The 21,322-nt window shown below is 34.9% G+C and overlaps 1 protein-coding gene across 3 annotated transcripts in view; it reads left to right on the plus strand.

Annotated features, from left to right (window-relative positions):
• Positions 1-21,322, plus strand: part of LOC127874427 (uncharacterized) — an 82,814-nt gene that overhangs the window by 27,388 nt on the left and 34,104 nt on the right. For all 3 annotated transcript variants that reach the window (XM_052418740.1, XM_052418741.1, XM_052418739.1), the window contains exon 2: positions 11,329-11,444. In XM_052418740.1, the coding sequence (XP_052274700.1) occupies positions 11,329-11,444 (116 nt within the window). The remainder of the gene's footprint in view (positions 1-11,328; positions 11,445-21,322) is intronic.

Consider the following 21,322-nt stretch of genomic DNA (forward strand, 5'->3'; position numbering starts at 1 on the left):
TTGGACACAAACCTTCAGAGTTTATCAACATTTTGCTCAAAATACTTGTTTGACTTTAATCCTCAAATATCGTTGTTCAGCACAACTTCAACTGGAATGAAAGAAAATTAACAATCAACTCACTTTTGAATGCATGTGGCCATACGGGTAAACAAACAGTATGATTAAAATGCCCTCCCCGATTGACTTCAAACGGTCCTATAGATTATTGTTAGTACATAAGTCTGTGCCCCCAGCCAAGTTCTCGAGAGTTTGAGGTCTCGAGTCTTGAGACAACATGTGCGCTGAGTCCTGCAGACAGATGAAGTGTTTGACTAGGATTTAAACAAACATGGCGAATGCAAAGGAGATGAAAGTAAGCCTGTTTAACATTCAATGAAGAGCTTTACACCTGTTGTAATGATGGCCTTTGTGAATTGATCTAGCTATCAGAAAAGATAATTAACTGCCAGAAATAAGGAAACTTATGCAGGCATAAAGCGGACCTAAGAAATGTTGTATATCATACTGCATGCAACCATAACTATTGCATATCTATGTAATAGCTAGCGCATGCTCAGGTCATAGCATTCTTACCCAAAAGCCATTATGTGCAGCATTTCATAGCTTAATTACATGTGCACATTGAGTCAATTCATACAAAGTAGAGACCGCCAAATATAATATTTTCTATGTCCTGCTCATGCCACTTTAAAAACTATTGCATCTTAGTTATTAGGTGTTCATGTTATAGCTATCAAGGGAGCACATTTAAGCCAGCGAGTAGGCATGTGCAGTTTATAGCTTTGAGTGGGAATGTTATAGCTATCCTGTATGCAATTACTTAGCTTAATTATGTGTGCACATTATAAATAAAGACCATTTTATGAAATATTTTCTGTGCTGGTGTAACCACACCTTAAAAATGCATGCTATTCACTGGAATCTTGTTAAGTCGTCATCTGTGGTTTTCCACTGTATTATTTGGTCTGAAAAAAAATAATGACATAGCTTTAATGACCTTACTGATAATGTTAAGACCTGGCAAGGGATCTTTTCACGCTTTTGGTAAATTGACAAAATTGAAAAAAGTTGTTTCAGATTCGTAATTTTTCGTTTTAGTTATGATATTTGTGAGGAAACAGTAATACTGAACATTAACCATGCTCTAATATAGCCATTATATGCATCTTTTGACGATTTTAAAACCTAAAAATTATAAAGCGTTGCAACGCGAAACGATTGAATAATTTGGAGAGTTCTGTTTTAGTCGTTAAATTTTGTGAAACTACGAAGATTGCTTATATAAGGTATAAAATCCGTCTAGAATGTGTACTCGGCGGAATAGCTCAGTAGGCTAGAGCGTTTTTACTTCAGGACTCTGGCAGGACTCCAGGGGTCACTGGTTCGAAATCTGCTCCGGGCAATGTTCTTTTCCTTTTTTTATTTTTTTTCTTTATTTTTTACTGGAGCTTTTACGATCTAATGTTTACATTTATCAATATAAAGCATTTAATGAATAAGTTAAAAAAAATGCCAAAATCTGTGAAAAGGCCCCTTTAATAAAAATGTTTTGAAATGAAAGTCAAAATAAAGTATGTATAAGTAAAATAGGTGCGTTCTAAATAGCAGGAAAACATGAAAATGTATGCATGTTTAAAGTTTATTTTACCAAATATTGTACTGAAAAGTAATATAAATTATTGTGAAGAATTTATGAAGACTTTTTATATGATTCTGTGAGATTTTATAGAGCTGTAGACCAAATGTGTGTGTGATGAATCCTTGATGCCTTATAATAAGGCTTATTTGCCAGACCATCACTCCTTTCATTGACACATTTATGCCTAGCGTCTAGAAAAAAGGCCTTTGCAAACAGCGTAGACCCAGATGAAACGCTGCATGATGCGGCGTCTCATCAGGGTCTGCGCTGTTTGCTTAAAGGAATTTCTTTAAGAGATACATGTATTCTTAATATAGAAATTAATATACTAGTTATCCCTAATTTTGGAAATAAATTGATCCAATTTAGAAGGATGGGAGAGTCCACTAGGCATAATTGGTTTAATGTCCTGTCATCTCCAACTTGCTACCTCATCATTATTCATTAACAAGCTCTTCTTTCTATTTCTATCCTGGGTGTCTTTAAAAGGGGAAAAGAACACTTGTGCAAAATAAACACATGGAAGCTATCAGACAAGAATGTCACCCCTGTACCAGTTAATCATTTGTTATTAAAACAAGCAATGATAGTCTTCCTTTGATCTCTCAATTCTGGAGAGGACTTGACAAATTCTTGAGAACACTTGATATCTGCCCAGTCACTTGCTATTAAGTGCGCTACTTTCCAAACACTGTTCTGAGATAGTCCTGTAAATTAATAAGTCGTTTTATACCTTTGTTTGCTTATTCTCTGTTTGTGCTTTTTGACAAAGTTGGTAAATTTAATTGTTGCACCTCTGTTGCTTTCATTAACATGATTAAATAAGAAATACCTTTTTAACAGATATACTGGGTATTGTTTTTAGATTTCTCTTCTAGATTCTGTTGGCCTTCATTGTTAAACATTCCTGTAAAATTGTGTGCTATAATAGATGCCAAGAACATTTATAATGATTAAAAGTTTTTAAAATGTAGCTCTGTAGTTCACTTCTGAATGATTCTAGAAAATCTCATTATGAAATTATTGGAACAACAGACATTCAAGTTTTTTTGTTTAATTGTAGATCAATGACTAGATCGCACTGAAGCGTGAAATTGATTGTTTTGTGCATTGAGAAAACTGCATGTAGTCTGAATGGAAAATAAATCATAATGTTTTGCCTGTATACTGATTATCTGTAATTATATTTAGCTGCATGGGTAATAAATGGGAATGACTTACTTTCAGGTATGATTTGTTTATTGAGAAATATTTAGGACTGGTAAACTATATTTTTCACACCATGTAAAGACAATCTTTGTTAAGTGAATTAAAATGAATGCATCTAGTTTTCAGATTAACTGCTTATTATTCAATTATGAATGTTTACATTCATCAGATTGTATAAATTGTTATTTATGTAATAATTGAAACCATTAACACATAAAATACAATCTGATGCTGGCTCAAACCGCATGTTGTTGTTAACTGAACACTAAATAGTGTCGTTTGAAAGCCAGAATTGTGTATCAGCAGTCTTCCAACATAATTTTATTATGATGACACTATTTGATTTTCAAGTAATAGTCAGCATATCAAATCTTACCCCTGCGAAATGTTGTTCTGCAGTTCACGAATAATTCGTGAACAGTTCATGAACTGTTCGTGAACTGAGTTCATGAATTGTTCACGAATAGTTCGTGAACAGAAAATGAGCCACGTCTGTGAAAAGTTATTGAAATTTTAGTTCATGAACTGTTCATGAACACTAATGGCATGAAGTGTTCATGAAATATTCTTGAAACCTAATGGCATGAAGTGTTCATGAACTATTCTTGAACCCTTATGGCATGAAGTGTTCATGAACTATTCTTGAACCCGTGTGGCATGAAGTGTTCATGAACTATTCTTGAACCATTATGGCATGAAATGTTCATGAACTATTCATGAACATCAATGGCATGAAGTGTTCTTGAACAGTTCATGAACAACACAATTCTTGAAAAATTCTTCAGGGTTTTGCTGTTCACGAACAGTTCATGAACATTTTCCTTCTATTTTTCAATGGCTCATTTTCTGTTCACGAACTGTAAGTGAATAGTTCATGAACCATAGTTCTTCAAGAGTTCATGAACTGAGGTGGCATGAAGTGTTCATGAACTATTCATGAACAAGAATTTGTCAATTTATGCAAAGGTTATCATAAGTGTTACTAAAGCTCAACAAACAGGTCAGGGTAAGAAGAAACAAGTCTTGTATTAGCACTTAACATATTGATAGCAACATATAACAATGATTTAAATATAACACTAATAACTGAGATACAAGTGGTTTGATAATACTCTTTAAATTTCATAATACAACTTTGCACTATATGTTCATGAATAATTCATGTATTGAAAAGATTATGAATAGTCTCATTTTCAGTTCAAAAATCATTTACTAATCAATGGTTTCCCTGAAATGGTTACACTTACAGTGCCAAAGAACTTGAAATGGAACCAATGGCTGATCAGTTCAGCCGGTAATTTATTAAAGACTTACATTTTCAAATATAACATAAACCATGTGCCTTCCGTTTCAACTTCCTGTGCACACAATATTCTTTCTTTGTAAGCAATGCAATGTACATTGAGTTCTTGATATCATCTTAAACTGTTCTTGAAATAAGATGTCCTTAAAACGTTCTTAAACTTGTCTTTTAAGTCTTCCAAGAACAATGACAGATCCTTTAAAGAACATATTGGATTCTTAAAAAGTCCATCATACATTCAAAAACATTGTGTAGACCTGTTTAAGAACATCAGAAGGAAACATGTTGTTCAAAAAAGTTCTTAAAGTGTTCAAGAATAGTTTAAGAATAATTCAAGAACAGGGAAGGTCCTTAAAAAGTTATTGAAGTGTTCCTGAAGGCAGTTCTTGAACAGTTCTTGTACAAATGTTCTTAAAATTCTCTAGAACAGGTCAAGAACTCTAACTTACAGTGGTGAAATTACTATGCATATTCATATTAACTTCACAGGTTTCACAAATCTACAAGATTTGTATGCTAGACATTTCAATATTACTTTCAAAAATATGTATGAAACATCTAGCACAAAGGAATTCATGAATTATTCATGATGGATCCTTAAAGTCTGTCTCAGAAAAGTCATTAGAAATACTTGTGCATGAAATGTTCATCACTAAGTATTTATGGTTAGATGAAGAACTGTTCATGAACTTTGAAATGTTCAACAATAATTCATAAACAGTTCATGAACATGTCTTAAGAACAGTTCATGTCCAAAAGTTCATGAACCAAGCTCAGGAACTTTTTCAGAACCGTTCATGAACAGTTCTTGATTGGCTTGAAGTGTTCATGAAATCATGAACAACATTTCGCCGGGGTAATAATATATTAACGTCTAATAAGACATTTTTATACAGTTTGTAAATAGTGTTTAAGGATTTAAAGAACAATACCATGGCTAAAAGAAGTCTGTTAAAGGTTTGAAACATCGTTGCTGTGGTGTTATGGATATGGTGTCCGCCTAGCGACCGGGAGGTCATGGGTTCGATCCCCACCGTAGGAGCGTTCTTTAGATCTTCCCTAAAGACGCCAAGTACTGGTTCTAGGCCCAGGAAACGGACTCGAGAGCGTTTATATAAGCCTTTAAGGCTTTATATGCAATCGAGCTATAATAAATAGGTTTAAACTAAACATTGGCAGGAATTGCAGATTCCCAAATCTAGCAAACTGTCATAATCTTGATCAAAGAACGAACAATTGTGGGATTAAATGCTTTAAGTCCGGCTTAATCTTTATGATGTCAAAATGAGATGACTCCACAAGCACAAACCAATTAAAAAATCATGTTCACATATCTCGCATCATAATTAATCTATACCATGACTGGATTATACTGTTGTTCCTTTAGACTGGTTCATGGTTCCAGCTTTACTAAGAGGTTGGAGGGCTTCTTTGATTATTTCTCAAGTGTTACGGTATTGTTCTTTTCATGGTAAGTGCTAGTCAATTAGTTTGGTGAAGAAATCCTTTTGTTTGTAATAGGAGCAAAGTGCAAAGGGGTTCTTCCAAAATCACAAGAAAATGAATAATGTCAGAGAATAGTCACAAAACTTTGTGAATGATTTTATCCATTCATTGTTTTATCTTGGAATGTTGAGAGACGAGTCACAATTAATTATAACTTTTTACACAGACTAAATAGAACATGTACCTTTATAGGTTAATGTTATTTAAAAGAACGCTTTGTTAGTTAAAGAAAGCTTTAGGGAGAAAAGCAAGAACACAACAACTTAATTACAATGTAACAATTATTGTATAAAGAATGACATTGTATTGAATTTAATGCATTTGCATTAGCAAGTATACAAAATGATCAACAACAAAAGTTATGTCCTCATCTTCTAAACTACTCCAGTCTTATTTGGGCAAGTATTAATGATGCGCACAGATCCCATTTGTTCCACCAGGAGATTACCTAATCACCAGTATGTAAAAGTATTTGTTCATCACACATCTTGGCATAGCAGAGCATAGTTTAAATGGATCTTTAGCTTCTTTTACCAGATTTTTGCCAAGAATTGTCTTGAATTCCTGTAAACTGCTGGTCCAGATACTGAATGTTGAAAGATATCTTTTATATAGGATAAATAATGAATTCCACATAATGTTTTGTTTATTGGCAAACAAAGCAGTAATTTTTCTTTTGGACAACATCATGTTTATGTTTTTTTCTGCAGTTCAGAATGGCTGGTTTTTGGTGATTTTACAGTAATATAATGCATTGATGTAGTTCTCATGTTATTGCCACACATTGTAATTCATTTGTCAAAAATCATTGTAACTAAAGTTCTGATAATCTTCAACATGTATATGACCAAAAAAACTTGTATCATTGTCTTTTTTGTTTCCTGTAAAGTAATTACAAATTTGAGTCATTTTAATTTATTACGGGCAAAAGCTTTGAATCTGGCGAGAATTAGAAGAAAAAATTAATTGTTCAAAATAAATGGCTTTTATTTCACTTACCTGGCCAATTAGCCATAATTCAGGAAATTTAAGTGATTTTTGAAAACAATGAAACACAAACTGAACAATCAGAAATGAATTGAGGAAACAAGTCTAACCTAATGTGAAACCTAAGGTCATTAGAGCAAACAAATCTTCAACCACAAACAGGTTTGCACCCAATTACATGGAGATTGGATTTAAATGAAGTGTAAATAAACACTGCTAGCTGAGCAACCAAGGCCAAGTCTGGAATTATCAGGTCTTAGGTTTTATAATGCTGTCCCAATGGTTGGGATATTCATCCATCTATAATAATTGTGGTTGCTGCAAGGTTAGGAAATAACATTTAAGTCACTTTTTACCACCCTGATTCTTGTACAGAGTTGTGGACAAATAAAGTTTTCACAAGAAATCTGTAAAACGGCCACATATTTTAGTGGGTCTCTCTCAATTTTCTGTCCTGAAATATTGCTGCATGTTTGAAAACTCAACACAGAGATTTGACTTGAACCAGCATAGCTGGATTGGTTTCTTAGTATGCGTTTGAAAAATGTTAGTCAATTGTGCATGTTATGCATTATCATGTTAAGGTTATAGGAAGACAGCTACCAGGTCAAAGTGCTTGCAATTGTACTGAAATTTCAGCCAGCCATGAATTGTGGTTGCTCTGGTTGGTTGAATTTGGTGTTTGAAATCCTCTCATTTTGATTGGCCCACTGGGTTATATTGGTGTCATGATTAGCTTCAGCTTCAATAGCCTTGGATTGTAATGTTTTACATCTCAACATGGTGTTAGTCTAAGTCCACAAATTGTCTCCGGTACTAATGCATTTATAGAATCTTTTAAGACCTTGCTTTATATGGAGAAAATATTTTGTTCATTATTTTCAGTGAGTTGATAGCCTTAATAGGTTGCCATGGATTCATATGCCTATTTCATATATATGAATAAGACGATTTTCACCAGATTGCGTGACAGATAAAGCTGGTGTGACCTCACTGTGTCACTTGGGTCACGCTGTCACCACAAGGCTATCTCTGCTCAGTCATACAGTCTCCTGGGCTATTGTGTACAGTAAAACACTCAAAACCCACAAAAACCAGCACCATACATCATGAAGTAACCTGAAACTTGCTACCAGTGTTCACTTGGTGGAGATAGGGTGTTGCAGTAGATCACAAAATGTTGATATACTGTCTCTTTGTGTGTGTTGTGTTTTGTTGTCTAGGATAAATATCATGGTGATCTACTAATCTCTCCATGATTTATGTTTATATTTGTTCTGAGGGGAGCTCTTGAAGAATAAATAAGTCACAATGCAGTATTTGTCACATAAAAGTTAAAAAAAATATCAGTTAGACCAAGTAAGCGGGAGGACAAGACCATTGAGTGCAAGCCCCATGTACACGTTTATTAATTTAGAACATTTATGTGATGTCATTCTAGCGAAAAATTAAAAAGTATGCATCAATGTTTTTTTATGTCCCCCACCACTATAGTGGGGGACATATTATTTTTGCCCTGTCTGTTGGTTTGTTGCTTTGTTTGCTCCAACTTGAACATTTTGCCATAACTTTTGCAATATTGAAGATAGCACCTTCATATTTGGCATGCATGTGTATCTCGTGGAACTGCACATTTTGAGTGGTAAAATGTCAAGGTCATCCTTCAAGGTCAAAGGTCAAATAAATGGGTCAAAATCGCTCATTTAATGTACACTTTTGCAATATTGAAGATAGCAACTTGATATTTGGCATGCATGTTTATCTCAGGGAGCTGCACATTTTGAGTGGTAAAAGGTCAAGGTCATCCTACAAGGTCTAAGGTCTAATATATGGGGACATATTGTTTCACAAACACATCGCTTGTTGTAAGATACATTATACCTCGGTATATGCTTCAATTTGTCTGTCATGTTGAGTATCTAACAGTCTTTGGTGCTGCATAATGGACAGTTGTCAGCTTACATCTATGATTATAAAAAAGTTGAATATTAATCCTTTCCCACTCAGAATCAAAGTGAAAATGGGTATGTGCAAACAGCATAAAACCAGAACAGCCTGCAAGTAACTCACAGTATGTTCAGGATTTATGCTGTTTGCTGCTCATCAGTATCTGAGGATTGGAAATGAATCCTTTAAAACTTGAATCTTGTAAGAAAGGTCTGTAATTAATTTAACTTTCTAAGGGACTACACATGCATCAAAATACATATCTAAGTGGTAAAGGGGTAAGTAGTTCAGGGCATACAGTCACATATACTTGTCCATTCTCAGACTTGAAGGATTTGGAAGAACTTTTTAATTAAAAATAGTTAAGTATTTAAATTCAATTCCTTGAGCAGTTTAATTCAAATATCAAACTACAGCTCTTATATTTTTCCCATGATGATAAAATACCACATTAAGATGCTATTACCTAAATAATAAATACACTGGCTGACTTTTAGTATACAAGTGTTTTTGAAAACACTGAAACCCAAAATTAATCATTTTATCAAACAGTAACTTGAAATTTTTTGGTTGATGTGAAACCATGCCAAATGTGGTAGAACATTGTTTTGGATAACTTGTCATGGAGCCACAATTGTGAGACTTAAAAGTAAAATAGTTTAATCTTTAATACCCAGCTGCAAAATAAGATGAAATATAGGAATGACATTGATTCTTGTTGATGAGATTGTTTGGCCAGCTCCATATCATCTTGGCCATAAGTTATATTGAAGGATTTCCACGAATCTTTGCTAAAAAAGTAATGTTTATGTCATTATTAAAGACCAGAAAGCAGGAGTGAGTTTGGCTTGTTCAAGGTCAGGATCATTCACCAGATCAGTTTTGTCACTTTAATAAGACCATGCAACAACCAGGCCTGGCAACTATGTGTTTAAACGCTTGGTTCCATTTTAATGTTGGTACGTACCCTCTTAAAATGTTCACTTAATGTTTACTAAAATTTAAAATCTACTTAATTTTAATGTAAGCTTATACCAGATATCTACTGTTAAACTGTCTATGAAGACAAGATAATTTATTAATGGACCACTTGAGAATTCAATTTTGTGTTGACTGACCATCCTGATGAGAGATATCCCTGATATCATCTGCTGATATTGTCTGGTTAACTCTTTGCATGCTGGGAAATTTGTCGTCTGCTAAAATGTCGTCTGCTGAATCTCTAAAATTAGCATTTACTTCGTATTTTTAGAAAGAATACTATCAGAATAGCAAACAGTTTGGATCTTGATGAGAGGCCACGTTAAGTGGCGTCTCATCTGGATCCAAACTGTTTGCAAAGGCCTTCAAAATTCGGTTCCAGCACTGAAAGAGTTAACATAATTGCTTTAGCTATCATTAATCTTGAAAGTTTGTAAACACAATCTGCATAATTATTGCAATTTGATTTGAATATCCAACATAGTCAAATATGATGCATTGCCCAAGGAGATTGCATTAATATATATGTTGTAAATCTTTAAAATGTTGGTCCAATTTATTAGCCATGCCCCCCACCTGTACCTCATGTGTCATGATTCTAAATGTAAATGCTGGTAAATATATATAAATCTTCTGCATCTATGCTTCGGTTTTGCTGACAGCTTAGAAAATAACAATTAACATACAACAGCGGTATATCAATGTCATATGTGAACTATTAAGTGCTCTCTTAATGTATGTCGTGATGCAGAATGCGTCATTAAAATGAAAATGAAATCATTTACCCAGTGTGGTCTCTATGTTGTTTCTTTTCTTAAAGCAGCACTCTAATCTTGGTCCCAAAGTAATTGACGTTATTGGCCATTCTAACCAAGTGATTGTTAGTAACTTTTTTCTTCTGCCTGTGCACATATCAATCTGAATTAAATAATGTGTTAAATGTCAAAATATTACATGTAGTCATTGTATTGATTGTCATAATGATGCATTATTTAATCACATTGCTGGACAAGAATGCTGCCTCTTTGTTCATTTGATTGCAAGCCCAAAAGGCTGATCTACATACATGCTAAGAATGTTTTAACTTCCAACAGATTGTGTTGGTATCGCCAGAAAAGCAATTTCTCCTACCTAACTCGCAACCGCGCCATAGGCAGAGGGATATTGTTTTGGCGTTGTCCCTCTGTCCAGCAATTTTGTGTCCGGAGCCATATCTTGGAAGCTTAGGCGGATTTCATTGAAACTTGGTATGCCAATATATATATGGAAAAGAGGATGATGCTCGGCGAATGGCATTGTACACCATCTATTAATAAAGGGGTTATGGCCCTTTGTATCTTGAAAAAATGCTTTTGTGTGTCCGGAGCCATATCTGGGAAGTGCTTTGGCGGATTTCATTGAAATTTGAAAAGTTACTTAATTGGTATGAGTATATATATATGGATAGGAGGAGGATGCACGCCAAATGGCATTGTACACCATCGGATAATAACGGAGTTATGGCCTTTCGTATCTTGAAAAAATGCTTTTTTGTTTGTTCAGAGCCATATCTTGGAAGTGCTTTGACGGATTTCATTGAAACTTGGTATGAGTATATATATGGATAAGAGGATGATGCACATTGGCATTGTCCATCTGTCAAGAAAACTTTTGTGTCCAGAAGTATATTGGCGGGGGATAATGATTATCAATTCAACGAATTTGCTTGTTCTTCTTGGCATGTTCAGGATTTTTTTTCTTGTTGTGTTTTCAGATGCTCAACAACATCACCAATGACCTCGACCTTCTATTGGCAGAGTTCTGCGACCTACCTTATACAGACCAGGGGCAGCCCCCACCTGCACGCAACAAACATGTGCGCACGCATGGGTAAGCAGATTCACATTTCAAATTAGTGTTCAATTTCATGTACTAAATTGATAAGATTCAATATAATTTGCGAGTTTGTTTGTTTTGTGCATTTGTTTTGTTCAAGCTTGTATTTTTTTCCCTTAATCTATGTTTAGGACATCTTGACAATGGCAGGTGTAATTGTATGTAAAGTAAAAGAAAAAATATCACCATATTGATTGGTACCCCTAACAGAATAACATTACTGTCCTTTACCATTTATAGCCATATAAATAGTGTCCATTCTGACTGCAACAGGTAGAGCCATTTGCCTTTTTCTGTGTGCCACATGTTTAATTTACTTTCCATAAGGAAGATTTTATAATTGTGTATATATATATATATATATATGAGCCCTGCTCAGAGAAAACGGGTCTTAATGCATGTTTTCAAAGTTTTGTCCCAGATTAGCCTGTGCAGTCTGCACTTACCAATCAGGGAGAACATGTCCTCTTGGAAGAGACTTCCTTAGCCCTTTCAGTGCTGGAACCGAATTTGAAAGGCCTTTGCAAACAGTTTGGATCCAGATGAGACGCCACAGAACGTGGCGTCTCATCTGGATCCAAACTGTTTGCTATTTTGATGGTATTCTTTTAACAAAATTGAAGAAAATGCTAATTTTAGAAATTCAGCAGACGACAATTTAGCAGACGACAAATTTCCCAGCATGCAAAGGTTCAAAATGAAAAATTCATTAGCAGAAAGTGTTGTTTCTGATTAGCCTATGTGGTTTTCACAGGCTTATCTCAGGGGCAACACTTTAACCACATTACTAATGGTTTCACGATGCAAATTATTACCTGATGTCTTATATAAATGATAAATAATTATTTTTTGCTATTTCCTCGTCGAAAAAGAAATTTGCAATGTTTTAAACTGTTACCAGTGAATATCGAACTGTTGACCGGTCAACAGTTTGAACTGTTGCCAGCTGAAAAAATGACGTCATTTCGTAGAAAAAAAGACAACATTTTACAGTTAAACAGTCAAAATTATTTATTTTATTGATTACTGTTGTGTGTAAATAAAAAGTTAGTTTGCTGTTATTTCTATGTTGGAAATTTGATTAGGTAATAAAACACTTATTTCATGGATGCTTGTCAAAACTGTTGTCCCTCGGTATCAGGGCTGACATTTGGAACGGTTGCCCTCGGCCTATCGACCACAGGCAACAGTACCAAAGTCATCCCTGATACCTTGGGAAACAGTTTTGACTGTTTACCGCGCATCCATGAAATAAGTGTATAATGTCCCACTATCTTATGAAGTTGAAATCCACAAAAATAAGATGGATATTCCAAAAAAAAAAAAAATTATGTCATTGTGATCAAATTATTGAATGCATCTTGATTGCATCTTCCTCCCTTTAGCTAATGGACTGCACGTTTTGCACAATTTATTGGTCATTTAAGTCTAAGATTATATTATTAGTATTGAACATTCCATGATGCTTTGAATAAAATATTCCTCACAGACAGTATTGGAGGATTTCACATGCAAGTTTGCAGACTGGTTTGCAATAGTTTGAAAACGACACATGTTTGGATATGTATTGGATAAAGTTTGTACATGTTATCACATACAATTGTCTTGAATGTTTTATTATTCATAACTATCAGTATATTATATTACTTGTGTGACTTTGGAACTTACATTTTGTAAGTTAGAAGCCACTTGAATGCAAAAGGATTTAATTTATTATTGCTACAGTATTATCTCAGTTACATGTCAGTTATAGGACTCAACTGTTTGCATGGTGTAATGCATGTTTTTGCATGAAATGAAAATTAAGAATTATGTTCACATTTGTCTCTGGGTATCATTTTCAAGTCAAACAGTGACATCAGAATGACAAACTGCTGTAAGTGCTGAAATGGAGATAGTAAAAGTAGGCCACAGTATTTATCATGGTGTCACCTTCCAAAATACCTGGCTGTCAGAGGTTAGTGGTGGAGACATATTAATTTTGTTACTGGGGGATGTCAACCTAAGATTGTCAAATGTTGGCTTCATAGCAAAACAAAGGATATTGAAGTGAAATAAATGACAACGTCCCGTTACTGCTTTGTTGAGATTACAGAAAAAAAATGATACCACAAAAATATTGATGACCAGCCATTTAATGTGATAGTGTCACTTAGAAAGTGATCTATTTGGATTAGCAGGATTTTATGCTGAGGTAACCAAGCTCATTGCAAAGTATTTTCTTTGTTGCATTGTTGAATTTATTGAAAAGTATAAATTGATTGATGCATCATAATAGATTATTTTAATTTATGGCCAAAATAAACATCATGTCAAGATTTTTATTGAATCTTTGTCAAGGCAAATTGTGTGTATGAAATCTCAAATCAATGATATGCTATTGTACAAAATGAAAGCAACCGATGGCTGGTTTTCAAACATGCCAATATTTATTCATGACTAAATAAACAACCCATATTATTCATTTTGTTGAATTTATATGATGTGGTACAGGATATAAGTCTTATGCATAGAGACAAATAAGCAATTTATTGGTTGAGTGAGTGCGTTCAGGAGATAGTGAGTCCGTTATGTGTTCAATCTCTGCGCACAAAGGCGGATGAGTTTCTACGTAAGTTGTGGTTTTTACAAGCTCCTTTAGGCCATTGTTTGAAGAGCAGACTGTCGCCAACATTGATCAGAATTTTTGTCAAGCAAAAAATAAGGTGAATAGAATAAGTATAAAACTGTAATAAAGACTCATCTACGGCAAGTTGGCAAGTTACGCCAGTTCCTCTGTATGCAATAAAGGTGAATAATTTTAATGATCAAAGGATTATAGGCCGCAAACTGGCCTGATGAGTTTGTGTGAACTGTAGCCACAAAAGGTACGCCATTAACTTACCAATATAAATGGGGCTTTATGACTAATTGGGATTTATTGTTGTGTCACCTAGGACATATTGCTGTCAGAGATGGTGATAAAAATATTGACAGTTGCCAGATTTATTTGCAAAAAGATTATGACTGTTGTTTTTGCATCTGAATAATATCACTATTTCATTGATTGCATTTTTTGTTATTGGTCTCAAAACATACTATTAAATTAATGAAATAAGCAGGTGTTCTTAGGAGCAAGGTTGTTGTCATGACCTGCAGAAGCAAATATAACAGGTTTTGTGTTAATTATAATTTGTGTATATGCTTTGAACTGTTGAGCATAGAAATTTATAGTTATTTTTATTTAAATGTTACAGTGATGGTTGATGTCTTTAATAGTAAGCATTTACAGAACATTTTGTTTCCAATTCTCAAATTTTTCACACTAGAAAAATACTGTGAAATTTGATGAAGGAATAATTTTGTTATGCCCCTGGATCAATAGATCAGGGGTATATTGTTTTTGGCCTGTCTGTCTGTCTGTCTGTCTGTCTGTCTGTCTGTCTGTCATTCTGTCCCAAAACTTAAACCTTACAGAAAAGTTTTGCAACAACTTTTGAAATATTGAACATAGCAACTTGATAGTTGGCATGCTTGTGTATCTCATGGAGCTGCACATTTTGAGTGGTGAAAGGTCAAGGTCATCCTTCAAGGTCAACGGTAAAAAAAAACACCAAAACTTTAACCTTACAATAAAGTTTTGCAATAACTTTTGAAATATTGAACATAGCAACTTGATATTTGGCATGCATGTGTATCTCATGGAGCTGCACATTTTGAGTGATGAAAGGTCAAGGTCATCCTTCAAGGGCAAAGGTAAAAAAAAGAGCAAAAAGCAGTGCATTAGTGGGCATTGTGTTTCTGACAAACACATTTCTCGTTTTTTACATGTAATGATTTAGCGTCATAACATACAATTAACTAGAAATGGCGCGGCAGAGGCCGACGCGTATCCCCAAACCGCATGTTTGACCCAGGGGGGCCCAGGGTTGGTAATGGGGCCATGCATAGTTGAGATTGACCGTATTGTCATTAGAGAAGTTCAGTATCAATTAGAAGTGAATCAGTGTAGAAATGAAGAACTTGTAGTAAAAGACAATTTTGGGTGGGTGCCACCCTATTATGGGCGGGGCGCCCCAGGGTTGGTAATGGGGCCATACATAGTTGAGATTGACCGTATTGCCATAAGAGATGTTCAGTATCAATTTGAAGTAAATCTGTGTAGAAATGAAGAAATTATAGTAAAAGGCAATTTTGGGTGGGTGTGGCCTATGTGGGCGGGGCGCCCCAGGGTTGGTAATGGCGCCATGCATAGTTGAGATTGACTTTATTGTCATAAAAGATGTTCAGTATCAATTTGAAGTGAATCGGTGTAGAAATGAAGAAATTATAGTAAAAGGCAATTTTGGGTGGGCGTGGCCTATGTGGGCGGGGCGCCCCAGGGTTGGAAATGGGGCCATGCATAGTTGAGATTAACTGTATTGTCATAAGAAAGGTTCAGTATCAATTTAAAGTGGATCGGTAAAGAAATCAAGAAATTATAGTAAAAGACAATTTTGAGTGGTCGTGGCCTATGTGGGCATGGCCTATGTGGGCGGGGTGACCCAGGGTTGGTAATGGGGCCATGCATAGCTGAGATTGACCGTATTGACATCAGAGAGGTACAGTATCAATTTGAAGTGAATCGGTGTAGAAATAAAGAAATTATAGTAAAAGGCAATTTTGGGTGGGCGTGGCGTATGTGGGCGGGGTGCCCTAGGGTTGGAGATTGGGCCATGCATAGCTGAGATTGACCGTATTGTCATAAGAGAGGTTCAGTATCAATTTGAAGTGAATCAGTGTAGAAATGAAGAAATTATTATGTAAAAGGCAATTTTGGGTGGGCATGGCCTATGTGGCCGGGGCGCCCCAGGGTTGGTAATGGGGCCATGCATAGTTGAGATTGACCGTATTGTCATACGAGTGGCTCAGTATCAATTTGAAGAAAATCGGTGCAGAAATGAAGAAGTTAATGTAAAATAACTTCAAAAAATGAGTGAAAATCTCTGACCCTGCCCCGCCCCGCCCCAACCCCCATAACTTTTGACCCAGGGGTCAGATCAAAATTCCGTCACAGTCACCGTCGCACATATGCTCAAAGTTACCATGTATGAAAGTTTCAAGGTTCTAGTGCCTATAGTGTAGGAGGAGCAGGTGGCCAGGACGGACGGACAGACGCACATCACCACAATATCCTCACTTTTTCTCCGAAAAAAGTGGGGATAATGATGTTATATTACATTTTTTGGAATCACTGTCTGTACATTATATAAATATTACATGTCTGACAGGGTGACAGTAAATTTGTCAACTTGAGGAAATACTGTCAACCGAGGCGAAGCCAAGGTTGACAGTATTTTTCCGAAAGTTGACAAATTTACTGTCACCCTGTCAGACATGTAATATTTTTTTTATTATACCGAACAAACTATTCAAACATGAACAATTTATATGAACCAGGAACAATTTTAATATTCATTAATTGTAGATCTATTTAATTTCAGCAATAAACAACCATTAATATGTTGAATGGTTCAGATTTTCGGGCCGAGCAAAATGAACTTCGTTTTATTTGGCACAGACTTAGTAATCGAGTTATCCCATCAATTTTCTTAGTCCTAAATTATATCTTTAAAAAAATATATTACCGAACCAGCTTTCCGTATTTTATTTTCATCACTTGATTACGCAATTTATGACGTACTCGTGTGACGTCATTTCGGTGACGAAACATTTGGGGACAACACTATGGAAGTGGTGTTTTTATGTCCCCCACTATAGTAGTGGGGGACATATTGTTTTTGCCCTGTCTGTTGGTCTGTCTGTTGGTCTGTCTGTTGGTCTGTCTGTTTGCGCCAACTTTAACATTTTGCAATAACTTTTGCTATATTGAAGATAGCAACTTCATATTTGGCATGCATGTGTATCTCATGAAGCTGCACATTTTGAGTGGTGAAAGGTCAAGGTCATCCTTCAAGGTCAGAGGTCAAATATATGTGGCCAAAATCGCTCATTTTATGAATACTTTTGCAATATTGAAGATAGCAACTTGATATTTGGCATGCATGTGTATCTCATGGAGCTGCACATTTTGAGTGGTGAAAGGTCAAGGTCATCCTTCAAGGTCAGAGGTCAAATATATGTGGCCCAAATCGCTTATTTTATAAATACTTTTGCAATATTGAAGATAGCAACTTGATATTTGGCATGCATGTGCATCTCATGGAGCTGCACATTTTGAGTGGTGAAAGGTCAAGGTCATCCTTCAAGGTCAGAGGTCAAATATATGTGGCCCAAATCGCTTATTTTATGAATACTTCTACAATATTGAAGATAGCAACTTGATATTTGGCATGCATGTGTATCTCATGGAGCTGCACATTTTGAGTGGTGAAAGGTCAAGGTCATCCTTCACAAGGTCAAGGTCATCTTACAAGGTCAAACATCATATAGGGGGACATTGTGTTTCACAAACACATCTTGTTTTTAACAGTAAAATATTTGTTTAAAGCATCGAACGAATCCAAACGTATATTGGATTGAGTGTTTGTCATGCATAACATCTTAAGAACAGACACTGGAAGTGTATATCGTTGTAATTTTATTGTTATTTGCATTGAATTAAAGTTGCCATTTAGGTAAGCGTGTCGTTTATATTAAATTGAATTTTTTTATGACTCCTGTCAAAGCTTAAATAATGGCATTAATCTATTTTACAGCACAGTTTCAGCTGCAATCAATATTTTAATTATCCAAATACAACGGAAGGCAAAACTGCGTACTGCGCATGCGCGAATAAGTTAATATAAGGTATAAGTTTCGAACATTCTGCACGTGATTGCTAAGGCAGCGGGATACAGTATTTTTTGTCAGTAAATTTTTTTCCCGCTGGTTGCACATGATTGCTATGGCAGCGGGATACAGTATATTTTGGACAGTAAATTTATTCCCGCTGGGTCTGACAGTATTTCTATGTCACGATGGCCTATGGGAGTTTAGCATTGTGAATAAAAGTGAGGTATAATAAAAAGCATGTTCAATTCTATGTTGAAAGTAAAGGCCAATCTCTGCATGACGCATGACAACCAGTTAGGGAGAGTCTTTAATTATGGTATCAAGTACATAATATTAGGAACCTGTGCTGAGATCTAGATTATCCAGTAGTTAATTATCTGTGCTGGAGACTAGATCTGACCCTGTATAGCTAGCAAATTTATGTCAAAGTCACCTGACATTTAATTCAAGGAGGACTATGGTTAATGATTTTTCTGTTTTCATCATCTTTATATCTATAAAATGTGTTTTTAATGTGTGTTTTTTAAATGAAGTTGAAAAGGCTGGTTGTTAGATTAAGGTATGGCTGACAGTATGCATTAAACAGGTCATTTAGGGTCAATAACTTTAGTTTGCAGTGACCAAACTTTATGAACGTTGGATATTAAAACTTGCATTAAGGCCTAGACTGGGATTGTATACAGGGCAAGTTCAAGGTAATTTTTACTAAAATAGATAAACAGTATTAACTAAATAACTTAAGTTTGGATGGAAATTTAATCTCTGAAATTGTGTATGCAGGAAGATGAAATGAATTTCCTAAGCTTTGAATCGCTTTTGGGGCTAGTTGGAGCAATACCAAGGTGTACAATTTTAATGAAAATGTGGTTCAATAGCTTGCTTTAGTAGGCATTTTGTTAAATATTCAAATAACCATGATTATTCTGGCATTTAATGATTAAGATATAAATTCTGGAATAATTATTTTGCTTGTCAATAATTATTTGCCTAAAAATCGGGTCAGAGATTCAAATACTTTAGATTAATAAAAATTTCAATCTAGCCTTACACCCAGCAAGTCTTATTATTTAAAAAAAATATTATTTGATTCTTCTCATATATCTAAATCATTTTATCATATTATGATTTGTGTTGTAGCTTGCTGGTTGCCCATTATCCAAATGCTAGAAAATTCATTAACATTTATAAACTGCTCAAGGGCAATGGCCCCCAGCCTTGTCAAACTTGCAAACATTTATGATTTTCAGCAACAGTTCTCACAATATTGAAGGGAGACAAAGATTAGTTGCCTTACAGCCAGCATATAAACGTACCTTACTGTGATTTATTATGCCTTTTAGATTTTTATATGATTTATGGTCTATTATCATATGTTTGTGTGATAATGCAAATTGATGTGATCTTGTTCACAAACTGTTTTTTATAACCATGACAAAAATCTATTTTATAAAAAAAAATATGAGGGAAGATGTCTTTTTTTTATAAACAAAACACTTCAATGTTTATGTTTTGCATTATAAGCATAAGCCATAACTGGGAAACATTGATGTTGGTGAACATGTTTCTTTGGTCTTTTTTCGCTGACAAATGGGATAATATTGTTATGCCTGCAAGTTGGCATAGATATTGTACCTATATACTATGCCACAAAGTTTTCTACCATATTTTGTCAACTTCAAAAAAGCAATCTGATAGTCTGTAGACTGTGTTCCCTGTGAAGAAAACATCAAAAGGCTGTGGATCAGGTGCCCATTTCCAGTTTAAAATGTCATCTCTGGTAATTGAAGTCTGTATAATGGTTACTGGTGTTGTCATGTCACACTAGCCCTGTGGCACAGTTGGGGATAACAGGTGTCAATAGGCTTGTTATAGTCAGATCCATTCAGACTAATTGGTATGGTGTGAGTATAAGGGTAATTATAAATGCTTAAACTGTATAAGGTGATGCTTTTATAAGAAATCTGTTGATTAGCATGATCATTTTCTGTGGATCCAGTTTAGAATATGAGACTTATTGGATGTTTATGTATGTCACCAGTGGTATGGTTATGAAAATTGTGGGTGCTATTTGGTAGAGAACTTGATGATAATTACAAACATTGTGTATGGATTCAGTGTGGAATTGGAGACTTGTTGAATGTTAATATGCATGTACTCTTTTGTCAGACAGCGTTAAGTGATCATCATAATGGTGGTGTTATTTCATAGAAAAGATTACATTAGTATGATAATTATGCATAATGGTTTAAAATTGCATGCTTTTGGATTTTGAATGTTTGTAGGGATTTTTTAAAACTTAAAAAAAAATAATATGCAATAAAATATTTTGCAAATGATACAAATTGCTCTTAATTCATTGACATTTCTTGTAATAAATAAATGACTGCCTATTCTACCCTTGAGTGAAGGTTTGTGGGAAGAATGGTTTTGCTTCATAAAACTGTAAAAGGATTTTGAAGTAATCATGCGATATTCTGCAGATGTATTCTGTAAATTGTTATGTTCCTAAGCAACAATATTTTCTGCTTCTGAGTTTTTTGGACACAATTTTTAGACACAGCACTTATTATGTCTATCGACTTGGTCTGCTAATGACAGAATTTTGCTGCTTATGATTGGCAGTGAGTAACGTCTCTTGAGTATGTACAGATTAGATTTCCGACCAGACAATTGCTTCTGTCTCTTTATGGTAAGTGAGCTGAATTCTTAACAAGTGTTGCATTTAGATATTGCTGTCTGAATCTGGAAATCTTTTGCTTTATCGATTTCAAGTATAAAAGGTTTGACATAAGGAAATTTCTAAAGCTTGTAAGGTCAGATTAGTCTTTAGTTTAATGGAAAAAAATCTAAATTGAAGAATTCTGCCTGAAGAAAACAAATTTTCATTTAACCAAGACAAGACTGCCACATGCATGGAAGTGTATTTTTAGCTCATCTGATTACACTGTACTGATGATGAGTTGTGGCCTTTGCACTTTGTCTGTTGTTGTTTGTCTGTAGTGTGTTGTCAACATTTTTGCCTTGTGAACGCTCTAGAGGCCATATTTGTAACCCACTCTTCATGAAACTTGGTCCAAGCCATTGTTCCTGGGATATCAGCTGGAGTTCAATATGAGGTA

This window comes from Dreissena polymorpha, chromosome 3, assembly GCF_020536995.1.
Source record: "Dreissena polymorpha isolate Duluth1 chromosome 3, UMN_Dpol_1.0, whole genome shotgun sequence".
In the NCBI taxonomy this organism is placed as follows: Eukaryota; Metazoa; Mollusca; class Bivalvia; order Myida; family Dreissenidae; genus Dreissena; species Dreissena polymorpha.